We start from the raw sequence: 12,906 nt of genomic DNA, 5'->3' as shown, positions 1-12,906 counted from the left end.
AGAACTATGCTTCAGTGTCTCCAAAGCTCGCTAGTACCACTCTCTGTGTTTCATCCCATACTTTATTCTAATATATTTTGCCCTTATATATTTGACTCTGAATAAACGTTGACTATGTGCATACATCATTGTATTACACATATCATGGATTTTAAATTTTTCAGTGGTATCAATGATTTAATTATTCAGCTCTTTCTTATTTTCACTTGATTTTATCAGTGCTAGAAATTTTTGTGCATCAGCCACCACTTCCTTCATCTAAAGCCACATTTGAAGGCAGCCAGGTACAGAGGCTCACTCTTGTAATCCCAGCACTTTGGGAGGCCAAAGCCAGGAAACCACTTGAGGCCAGGAGTTCAAGACCAGCCTGGTCAACATGGTGAAATGCCATCTCTACTAAAAATACAAAAATTAGCTGGGCATGGGGGTGCACACCTATAATCCCAGCTATTCCAGAGGCTGAGGCACAATAATTACTTGAACCTGGGAGCAGAGGTTGCAGGGGGCTGAGATCACACCACTGCACTCCAACCTGGGTGACAGAGTAAGACTGTCTAAAAAAAATAAATAAATAGAAATAAAGCCACGTTTGTTAGTCATTACTAGAATAACAAAATACTTTAAAATATGCCCCTATACTCAGCCAGACTCTCAAAGAGCCACATGCCTGAAACCACACTGGTGTTCCTTGGCCCTCTGTGAGTTGCTTTTCTGAATCCCTTGTGGCCCAATGCCAGCAACTGTATTGAGAGATAGCAAGAAGATTCCCTATGACTCTCATCCATATTGGTAGCAGAGTTCTTTATTAAAATCCAGAATGCCCTTTCCTGCTTTGTTTGAACAATTTGATTTTTTTTTTTAATCTTGTGGACTCTGAAAATTCGTTAACAAGTCAGGTTTCCATCTTTAATGTTGGCTTTTGTGGCCTATCTTTACAGCAGCTTTGTTAACACTCTTTCTTAGAGTGTTTGGGTTTTTTGTTTGTTTGTTTTTTATTAACCTCATTTCTGGCTCCATTGTGTGTCCCTTGATTTCCCTTCCTTCGTTCAAACTTTCTGAATACATTTATCTTTGAAAAGATTCTGAAAGAATCTCATTTTCCTTTCTAATAGGCCTCTCTCCTTTTCATACAGGTACTGCATTTGGAAATGGGAAAACCTCAGATTATCTGCTGCTGGGAAACTTTGTGTACACTGTGAGTGCAGGATGTTGGTCTCGTTTGCATATAAAATCAAATCCTTTCATCTGTGCTGATTTCATTTTTAAATTTAAAAGTAATACGTGTGTTTCTGGATTTAAGGGTTGTTTATAGTTCCCTTTAAAAATTAAATAAGACCCAGGGCTTGTAACAGGATCTTATTTCATTTTTATCAAATAATAAAATAAAATAACTGAATGATAGGAAATCAATACCGTTAAGTAGCAGAAGGATTGAGGTTTTGACAAATCTGGGGGCTCTCCTTTCTCTTGGCATCAACCCACCGAAGTAGTAAAAGACAAGCAAAAATACATTTGCAGGGGCTGGTGGCTCCTTCTCATACAACAAGAATGCGAAAGCAGAGCAGTGGATAGAAATAAATCAGAGTGTATGTCATGGATATCTCCTGGGGACACTTTACAGTATCCAGGTCTCAGGAGAGTAGTTTTCTTAAATTTATTTCAAACTATATCCCTTTTTTTTTTTTTTTTTTTTTTGAGAGGGCGTTTTGCTCTTGTTGTCCAGGCTGGAGTGCTGTGGCACGACCTCGGCTCACTGCAGCCTCTGCCTCCCAGGTTCACATGATTCTCCTGCCTCAGCCTCCTGAGTAGCTGGGATTACAGGCGCGTGCCATCACGCCCAGCTAATTTTTGTATTTTTAGTAGAGACAAGGTTTCACCATGTTGGCCAGGCTGGTGGTGATCCACCCACCACAGCCTCCCAAAGTGCTGGGATTACAGGCATGAGCCACCACAGCTGGCCTATATCTCTTCTTTTAAAATTTTTGGATAAATTAGTTTTTGCATTTAGTAAGTTTTATTTTAACAAATAACCTAAATTGCCATTAGCTATCCTGCTGAGAAAGCTCAACTGTTCTTACTGTAACCTGACTTTACAACCCTCCTGGGAAGTGTCTTATCACATGCTGTGTGCAAACCCTTAATATGCCCTCAAGTAGAACTGGGCACTTGAAGCAGTTATTGATCAAGTGCTAGCAAACATCACTTCCATCACCACAGCTGTCAAAGGTGCCTAGAGTTTCCTCGACTACTAGGAATATTTAAGATTGTATTATTATAAATAAATAATATTCCATGCTAATCACTGTTCTGAGTATTTTAGAGTTTTACTCTCAAAAAAAGAAAAAAAAATCTCTGTAAGATTGGTAAGCTTTATCAGTCCCAGTTTACAGGTACAGGAGTTGAGACACAGAGAGGTGAAGTAACTTGCTTTGTTCATTAACCACAATAGCCAAGTGATAACGTCTTGGGCACAGATAGTCAGACTCCACGGCAAGTACACTTCATAATTATGTTATACTGTGGAAAACACAGAGCAATTAATCCAACCCCAGTTTCCTTTTTCAGAATGGCTAGCATAAGCCCCAGCGATGGGTGCGTATATCATTGAGAAATGTCGCATATCCTACTCAGCAAGGTTTTAAGTAAAGTTCCAGAGTAAGCATTTAGATTTCTAAATGTATGGTTATTTTATTCATTAAAATTTGTCTTTAAAATTCAGAAAGTTAGACTTTTAGTATGAAAGGGGATTGAAAATAAAGGTAAAGTAAGCTTGAAAACTCAAATTAACCCAGGCATGTGCTATTGCTGTTCATGAATTGTACAAAAAGCAGGAAACACATACAGAGGAGCTCGTGGATGGAGGGTCAGGCTGCGCAGGTGAGGGAGAGGCAAGGAAGCCAGAAGTGCAGTGCTGCCCTGGGCACCTCTGACCTATCATAGTCCCATCGGCTGCCCAGCTAATTCACCTGTCTCTTTGCTGGTTGGATGTACAAAGCAAGCAGCAGTCTCCTAGTCCCATAGTTAGATTCAGAGATATCTGTTCTTTATAAATCTTTCAGTCATTTGATGAACTTTCTTGTTTATGAGATAAAATAATATTTTCCTCTTCTGTTTTAGTTTGTGGTGATAACTGTGTGTTTGAAAGCTGGATTGGAGACATCATATTGGACATGGGTAAGAAAATATCTAACCACAACCAAGAAATGTCACATTTACTTGTGCATTATCTCCAGTCTTGGTGGTGGTCTTCGCTCTAACTTGATATGTCCCAGGTTGATATGTCCTAGTCCACAGGTTTTCAATTGTGGGGTGTCAGGGGTCGGGAAAGGAGAACTGGAGGTTTTAGTTGGGAAATACTGAGTTAAACTTAAACAAGTGCGTTACCACAAGACTTCTCAGAGCCTTTAAAGTATTGTCATATATTATGAGTATCCCAGGAAGTTGTGATACTTTAAACTTATAGACTACAAATCTTTTCTTAGAGGTGTCACTGGACTGGTATTCTGCAGAAAACCCATTGGAAAGTGATTCTGAAGACTGAAAATATTAATGACAGATTTGTCCTCAGACATTGATAAATACCCAGTCTTGTTCCATTTTAGATAACGTTAGTTTTGCAGTATACCCCCATCCAGTAGAGGCCCTGGAAACAAAAGAAATTAAAGTTTCATGTCCCTGGGAAAGAATGCCACAAGGCATTTGGATTTAGCAGTCATCAGCATACATAATAATATTCTCACAAGGATCTGACATCTTTTGGTGAGAGCACGCAGACCAAGAGTAAGGCAGGCTTCCAAGTGTTCAGGGATGAAAAAGGTAAGAGTAAGAGGAGAAAACTACCAAAAAAGCTAGAGGAGGAGCAGTTCTAAATTCCAGTACCACAAACATTGCAACTGTTGTAGAAGAGATTAGCACTTAAAGATCCAATTTAAAAACACACACAATTAGGTAGAAACTCCTATAGATAATATTTTTATGGATATAATAAAGTTAATAAGGAAATTTGAGAGAGTTTCATTAGTATTTGTGTACTCAGTCTACATAAAACTTTTTTGACTCCGATTTCCTTGCTCTACAGTTCAGCCACATAGCGATATGGGGGAGCATCGCACTCTGGGTGGTGTTTTTTGGAATCTACTCATCTCTGTGGCCTGCCATTCCAATGGCCCCTGATATGTCAGGAGAGGTAATGTGCGCTGATAACTCACGATCCAACAAAACCTTAAAAACTGGTATTTTTTTAGCGAACCTTAATCATTTAGCATAATTTTCCATCTTGTTGATTTCTATTAAAATAGTATTTGACCATTTAAAAGCTGTTTTTAAACTCCACAGTTTTGAGTGATTAATCTTGAGAGAATATTTTAAACTTGAGCATTTTACTTAAATCTGACTTATCCTTTCATAAACATAGCCAGGACAATAAAATATGGTTGTCGGGAGCTTGAATCTTATTAAGGATATCCATATAGAAGATGCCATTTTAAAATTACACCATAAAGCCACAAATACATTTTGATTAAAGATTTGGGGAAATGGTGAGTTTCTGTCTTGGGACAGTCTATCATTTCTTCTGTTATCTCTTATTCTAGAGAAAAGTCTGCTGTCACTAGATTAAATGCACTTTTTGAGTTGTCCTAATGACATCAGTTTGGTTTTCATTTTGAAAGAATTAGGGCATCTGACATTTCAGCCTTATCATAGTCCATTTTCAATTCTGTCTTTCAGTTTCTTGTTACACGGGTAGGAATTGAGTTATTAGGTGTTCATGGGGGAGTGTCAAAAGATCTCCTTTCCTTCTGAAGAGATTCCAGCAGTAGGAGGGTTTATGATTTCAATTGCAGGAAATTTGACATAAAATGTATAAAAGAAAATGTGGAAAACATTTTGGGATTTCCTGTGACCTCACAGTAACTTGCAAATCAAGGTAATGTGAGCTCCATGACAGTACATTGTTTTACCGCAGTCACAGGAACCCTTTCCAGTGGTTTTCATGTATTTGTTGCCTCTAAGTACTGCCTGAGTACCTTCACTTTTGACAGTCTGGTTTATAGATCATTTTCATGAAATTTTATCTGACAGCATCCTGCTTTTTATAAATTAGCAGAATGCAGACACATTTTTAAAATTTTGTGGTTGAATTTATTAGAGAGAGGCATTATATACTCTTACAGCAAAACCAGACGTATCAAGGAGTATGTACTTCCTTTGACAAAAAGTGAAGGCTTCTTTTGAAACATATATTGTGAAAACTAGAAATTTTATAGCATGTATTCTAAGCAGAACAGGGAGAAAGCTGTGAGCGGGTCTCCTCTTTACCTTGGTTTCCAAGTCCTTTTCCTGAAATAAAGCAGTATAACTGAAGGAAAAAAAGTATGTGCCTGTGTGTGTATCTGATGATGACATTTGGAAAATTTAATTCTATTCTTTGTTTTTATTTGATGTGCTCTGTCTTATTGGACCTGCTTTTCCCTTAGGTCGATTTTAACTTGATATCTTTTTCATTAGACTTAAGTCTTTGCCTTTCTTTATCTCATTTCTTAATGTTTATTTTATTTTCAAAATGAATAACACAAAAGATTTGAGACCCAGATGGTTTAAGCAAGTATGGCCAATAGGTTTGATGACAAGAACTGAGGTTTTGACCACCTACTTCTAGGACAAGTGTGAAGTTTAACTGGCTTTTTGCCAACCAAATATAATTCTACCCTTGCCTGTAGAATTCCCAGAATTACCCAAACCCAAAACTTAATATCGTCTCTTGAGACTCATGGTGATGCTGTGTTTAATTCAAAGTGAAATGAATGTCAGTACTCCATCACATTTCTGTTCACTTCATATACAGAGGGAAGTGCTAACAGAGGTTCTTTTCTTGTTGTTTTATTACTACTGCTACTCTGAATATAGTGTTTAAATAGCTGGTGCTCCACTGAAAATATGAAAATGGATTAATTCAGCTGTAGGGTAGGCTTGACTAGCATGTCCAAAATGTAAGTCTGTTTTCTTTATTCAAGCAAAAAAAGAATACTTTAAATTTATGTAGCACTTTAGCGCTCCCAAAGCATTTTGGTGTGGGTATGGATGTGGGTGTGGTGGGATGTGGGGGGATGTGTGTGTGTATAAATGACCCTCACAGTAATGCCAATATAAGGATATAGTGAGAATGCCACTCAGATTATCCAGGTAAATCATCTCCATTTACTGTTTCTTGAGCATTAGGCTAATAAGTCCCAAAAAATGTCATAGCTGTATTCAATTTTTAAAGTTTTTATTATAGATGTAGAGTCACTAGTTATGTTAGATGACAACTCAGTTAATTTCAACGAGAATGACTACTTTTAGGTCTATATTTTTCTAATCTTAAAATTCTTATCTCAATCAAGAATATAGCCAAATATATACATGTATATATACATATATATAAATGTGAAAAATTCATGTATGTACCAATATTTATATCTGTAGGTATATACATAATTGGCCAACTGTCTTAAAGCTTATTCAACTGTTAACTTTCATAGCAATATATTATTGTAATATATTGTACATTACATATATTATCTATTGCATATAGTAATATATTATTGTAAGTAATGCCAGCATAAGTTAAATGTTAGCATCTGCTGCCTTGACATGTTTTATGATACCCACGTAATGAAACACGGCCCAGAGCAGCCCCCAGAACTTGAGGCCATTCTGCAGGATTCCTGATGCAAGGTGTAGGTAATTTCTGTCACCACCACTAACAGGGTCATAAGTATCTAATCCAAAGACCATATCCCCAGGATCCCAGTCCTTTCCTGTGTTGATTTGGCAGCAATTCATTCCACACTAAATAATTAACTAATTATGTATGTAAGTGTGTTTTGGTTGCCCAAAAGCTTAATAAAGGTCTCCAGGATGGTACCTTGTAGAGGTGGAGCAGACAGAGAAACAGCCCTGTGGTGGTTCAGGAGGTATTTTGGAGAGTGAGATACTGTGTGGTTCTAAAGGAGCATTGACTGAATAGAGGAGCTCTATAAAAAGGCAACCAAGATCTGGGAAGAATAACACCAATAATACCTCATGAATATTGAACGCTTACTTTATCCCAGGTAGTTCTGTAAGGACTATATATATATATATATATGTATTTTTTTTTCAATCAACCAATCCAACAGCTATTGAGATTCTTCTGTGTGTTTGACGCTATTCTAGGAACTGTGGATTCAGTCCTGAATGAAACAGACAGAAACCCATGCCCTCCCATAGCTCACTTTTCTAGTGCAAGGGGGCAGACCGTAAATACAACAAGTAATGAAATATGTACATATTTAAGTGTCTAGAGAAAAGTGCAGCAGGCAAGGGGAACCAAGAGCCTTATTTTCAGTTGTGTTTCCCATAGAGCCTTGTGGCACTTACTCATGGTCAGATTTAAAAAAAAAAAAAAAAAAAAAACCCTGGAGGAGCTTGAGAGGGAAGTGTCATGACCTGATTTATATTTTTGCAGTAGGACTCTGACTGTTGTATTGCAAGCCACTTAGGAGGCTATTCCAATAAAGCAGGAGAGAGATCATGGTGTGTGGGGCAGGAGGGCAACAGCGGTAAGAAGTGGTTGGATTCTGAATACAGTTTGAGGGGAGAGCCAATAGGATTGATGGACAGGTTGGATGTGAGGAGACAGAGGAGAATTCAGGGCAGACTCCGTTGTGTTTGCCATGAACATAAGGAGAGAGTGCTTGTCGGTAACTCACATGATCCTCACACCAAATGGGTTGCCATAATCACCACTTTACAGATATGGAAATTGAGGCACAGAGAAGTTAGGAACCTTAACTGACATCACTATCTGACTCATAGTGGCAGAGATGAGGTTTCAACTTCGATGTCTGATCCCCAGGTCTGCTACCTTAAACGTTGCCCTGTGCTCCTTCTCTGATAATAGTTGCTAAGAGGAATGCGTGGTATTTGATCTGGAAATTAGAAGTCTGAAGGGACCCTCAGTCCTCGCAGGTATTTCAGGGATTTGTAAAGGAAAGGAAATCTCTGTATTCTGTTTTCCTGGCAGCACTACCTCCTGCATGTTTCTTCTCTCTGCCTTTTCCTCTCTATAGACGTTGCAGCAGTCTTGTTCTTCCTTAGTCCTTCTTCCACATCGGTGCCACAGTAACCGTTTCAGAATGCTTCAACTCCTTCTCGAGCAACCACTGTGTCTTCATTTCTTTCCTCATTCACTCAGACCTAATGGTGTGGGGCCCCTAGTGCCCCATAAATGAGTGTTAAGTGATTGGCAAATAACATTTTTTGCTTGCTTCCGTGTTTTAGACAAACAAATGAGAAACCGTGAAATAGAGGTTATAGAGAAGCAGCTTTCAGCTCACATAAGTACATCTCTCCAACATCTTGTGATTTCCAACACATGAAGATTTTCAGCAACAGAACAGGATGCTGGTCTCATTTAATTAATCCTTCCCAGGCCAGGCAGATGAGCTCTCAGCCACTGTGATACTTAAGCAGCACTACATTCTATGCCTCTGAGCTTGTCTTCCAACTCCTAAGAGATTCTCTTGTATGCCTCTCTTTACTGCGTCCACTTCAAAGAACTATTTTAAAAGGGCACAGATATTTTGCTCTAGTTAACAGGATCTCAGGGTGCAAATTATACAAATTCAGCAACTTACAGGTAGAGGTCTCATGCTTCTGTATTCAGCTTCATGCAGATTCACACATAAATCAGGACTTTATAGTCATTTCCAACTTACATTCTTGGGTCATCTTTGCAGCAAAGGCAGAGCCATTTCTCTCTACGTGTTGAAAGAAAATCCTTGCTCCCTAAGTTGGGGAGAGAAGGGAACCAACATTTATTGTGTACCTACTAAGTTCTCCAGGCACTATATTTAATGCCAGATACTCCTTGTTTTCGCTAAACTCATGTTCCAAATCTGTGTAGTAAGCAAAGAAATAGCCGGTGACCCAGAGAATTTAATCCAGGCCATTCTTTTCAATCCCATTGGTTTCTGCTAACATTCTGAGGAATTCAGTACTTTCTTTTTGGGGCTTATTGCTGTTCCTTACTCTCAGGTGATAACTCTTTTTGTCTTGTAGCCATCCTCCTTGCATTCAATCCATCTGCCATTTCCCCACTTTTCCCAGGGTCCTGAACAATTTCTATAAGCAAGCCAGATATGAAAGTGCTCCTGTCTTTTTAAAAAAGTACCCAGAGTTATAATTTCCCCTTCTCAACACCCACCTGACTCCCTCAACCCTATTTAGAGAAATTCCATCTCACTTCATGTCCTAGCCTTTTGCCTGTTCTTAACAGCAATATTAGCATAAATAATATCCATTTTGTTAAAAAAATTTTTTTAACTATTAAATAGAAAACTCAGTCATCCTACATCATCAGAAAATGAATGGTTGCCACTCAGCTATAATAGGGCCCCATTGATGAAGGGCCAGTCACTGTCAGAGGCACTTTTCATGTGGTCACTCATTTAATGTTCACAGCCACACTGTGAGGTAAATTCTTTTAGACATTTCACAGATGCCAAGTGGCTAAATCACTCTCTGAAGGTCAAACAGCTCCAGAGTGTCTGAACTACAGTGTGAACCCAGCCTGATTCTGTCCCCTGATGCACCATGCCCACTCCTGTCTGTTCCTTTTCCATTTCTTCTCTCATCTTTTCTTTCCCCTTCCCTGTGGCTTTTCTTCCAGACTTATCAACTATAATTTAATGCCCTTCTAGCATCAGTGCCACCCATCGAAGTACTTAGTTCCATCTTGTTGATGAACTGACCAGTCGTCAAGTGCATATAATATTTCCATCTTCAGCTGTCCTTAGCTGCCTTTGTCTCTGCCCAGGGGTTCTTTTCAGAGCATCAAATAGCTTTTCCCCTTTTGCTTCCGCTCATTCTGCATGCCTGAAGTGACCGGAAAGCTATTCCTCAAATATCTCAGAGTTTAGTGCAGACTTCAGTTACTGTAGACCCAGCCAAGAGCTGGTTGTTCTCAGTTGGTGGGCAGGGTGTTCCCATTTGGAAAACATTCCTTCCTAGAGTTTTGCACTTTGTTTCCACTACAGTAATTCTACATCTCTACCCATGATAATGATTCAAATGATAATGATTAACAAGTGTCCCACAACCATAAATTATTGAAATATTTAACTGTTCAAAAGGAATTATGATATTGGGGGTTAGGGGCCGTGGGGGTAAGGTAGACATTGGAAAATGCAACAATAAGAAATCATTTAGGAAAGGAAAAAGAAACTAGTGTGACGAACTTGGCTGTGACTTTAAATATGTCGCTGTCTTCCTCTCCTCTCACAAATATGGTTGTGATTTAAGAGGAGAACTTTTTTTCAGACCTGACTTGTATTTTTTCACACCAGTACAACAATTTATGGGGCAAGGTAGGCCCTGGGGAAAAGTGCTATGTTATATAAACATATGCTGGCCTGCTTTTCCGACTGGTCTCAATGATGTTACTGGGTATTTTTTGAATTTCTAGGAGAAAATAGTTTAGCCAATGATTAATAAACCAGATTAAAAAATAAAAAACAAGCTACAGCAAGGATCATTTCATATCAGGATTAATAACAGAAGCTTAGTATCAGCAAAACTTTTAAATTTATTGTGGCGTTGCAGACAGGCACTGTAAAGTCCTCCCAAGCACCATCTGTTTCTGCTCTCCCTGGCCTAAGGGATCTATAAAACTACTGAAGGAAATTGAAGTTAAGGAACGAGCATGTGTTTTACAGAATTTCAGATCTCTTGATTGAGGTTTGTAAAGGCTTTCTGAAAAACAATAAAAATCTTTGTTGAACCCTTTGGTGTCACCCCTGTAGGAAAGGTATTAATAAACTACATTAGTGATATGATTTTCCTAAATTGTGCTGTTGCCTGTTTTATCCAACATAATAAATTACTTTTCCTATGAGGAATTTCCTGGTTAAAATAGTCTTTATTCATCTATCAGCTTTTAATTACCTCCATAGCATGCGGTAATTTATTGGTCTTAAGACCAAGCCTTGTAGATGAGGTGGGGCAGTGTTATGATATGATGGAGTTTCATCCGAGATTACCGTGTTTAACCAAGTAGTCTGGAGGGAACAACTGTACAAAATTCTGTCAGATGTTCTTCAATGAGCCAATGACTGTGAGTCCATCCAGTAAAACCTGCCATTGGTCACGGTCCTCATGCCCCCAACAGTAAACGAAAGAGGCAGACCTTCACAGTTCTACAGGCAGCTGGCCAGGAGCCACTTCCAAGCCCATTTTGTAAAGAGAAGTATATATGGAAATGCTGAGAGGAAAAGGGAGACAGGGGTATGACGAATGTAATCATGAATCAGGATATCTGGACATCTGCATACACTTTACAGTGAGAGCTCTCCTTAGAGCCAGTACGAGAACAGGCATTGTGTTTTGTAACCACAGTACCTTTGCCTGCAATATACAGCAAGTGTAGATTGAGCGTCTCCTGTGTGCCAGGGCCTGTGTTAGGCACTGGAGGATGCAAAGATGAATGGAATTGGCCTTGTCCTTAAGGATCCCTTTGTTTAATGGTGGGGCATTGATGTCATAAGCGAGAGAGAGGCCGTGGTGTACCCGTATGCTACAGTGATGAGCAAGGTGTGAAAGCTGAACGAAGCCTGCTCCTGGTATGGTACAGCTTTAACTATTCAGCCCTAGAGGCCATTCATTGTCACATTCATTCATTCTACAAATATGTGTTGAGGACTTAATTGGTGCCAGGCAATGTTCCTCGATACCAGGTTAATTGGGCAGGATCCCCATTGCCTAATTGAGGGGGCCAGGGAATGGGAAGGAGAAACAGGCACTAAACCAGTTAACAAATGACTAAATGAAGAATAAGTACAGATAATTTGACAAAGTGATAAGTGATGGGAGGAACACAGAGCAGATATGATAAGGGACAGGATTATAATGGGTGTTCCAGGAAGGTCTTTCTGAAGTTGGGACAGTTAAGCTGAAACTCACATGATGCAGGAATACCTGTCATATGAAGAAGAGCATTTCACACTTAAGGAACAGCAGGTGCCCATTCTCCAAGGCAGCAACGGGATTTTCCATTCAAAGACAAGGCCCATGACTGCAGCAGAGAGAGCTGGAGAGAGCACTATGAGGTGGGGTCAGCGCGATGGGCAGAAGGCAGACTGCCTCTCTGCCCTCCAGGCCCAGCATTCTGGTCTGGCAACCACCACAGCTTTTGTTTGAATGACAGGCCAGAAATACTCATGAAAGAAAGTGTTTCAATAAAGCTCATAACTGGACATAGTTCTTTTTTTTTTTTTTTCTTTGTTCTCGCACTTGTCCCCCAGGCTGGAGTGCAGTGGGCATGATCTTGGCTCACTGAAACCTCTGCTTCCTGGGTTCCAGTGATTCTCCTGCCTCAGCCTCCCGAGTAGCTGGGATTACAGGCACCTGCCACCACACCCGGCTAATTTTTGTATTTTTAGTAGAGATGGGTTTTTGCCATATTGGCCAGGCTGGTCTCAAACTCCTGACCTCAGGTGATCCACCCGCCTCAGCCTCCCAAAGTGCCAGGATTACAGGTGTGAGCCACCGCGCCTGGCCAACTGGACATAATTCTTGCATTCCATCCTATGGTAAGGTAAAGGGATCATCAATGAGTGGCATTAAGCTGCTTTGTTCAAAGTTATCACTTAAGCTTCCTAGCATGCATCATCCAAAGCAAGTTACTTATGGCATATTTTTCAATGTTTAAAAAAGTAACTGTGGATTAAACAAGATAGAAACGTATTTCTCTTCCATGTAATAGAAGTCATGGGGGAGACAGACAGTCCAGGACTGGTATGGAATCTGCACAGTCATCAGAGACTAGGTTCCCTTTAACTTACTGCACTGCCAACCTTAGTGTACTTCCTCATAGTCTAGAATGGC

General features: G+C 39.6%; 1 protein-coding gene across 9 annotated transcripts in view; it reads left to right on the top strand.

Moving 5' to 3' along the window:
* Positions 1–12,906, top strand: part of ATP8A1 (ATPase phospholipid transporting 8A1) — a 266,665-nt gene that overhangs the window by 227,331 nt on the left and 26,428 nt on the right. For all 9 annotated transcript variants that reach the window (XR_012434807.1, XR_012434806.1, XR_012434805.1 and 6 more), the window contains 3 exons: positions 1,134–1,195; positions 3,118–3,174; positions 4,079–4,186. Coding sequence is in view for 6 of the 9 variants with exons in the window: in XM_065544954.1 (XP_065401026.1) it covers positions 1,134–1,195; positions 3,118–3,174; positions 4,079–4,186 (227 nt within the window). In the remaining 3 variants the exon portion in view is untranslated. The remainder of the gene's footprint in view (positions 1–1,133; positions 1,196–3,117; positions 3,175–4,078; positions 4,187–12,906) is intronic.

This window comes from Macaca fascicularis, chromosome 5, assembly GCF_037993035.2.
Source record: "Macaca fascicularis isolate 582-1 chromosome 5, T2T-MFA8v1.1".
NCBI classification, from domain to species: domain Eukaryota; kingdom Metazoa; phylum Chordata; class Mammalia; order Primates; family Cercopithecidae; genus Macaca; species Macaca fascicularis.
The sequence above is the reverse complement of the archived record's forward strand: the minus strand, read 5'-3'. Positions and strand labels throughout refer to the sequence as shown.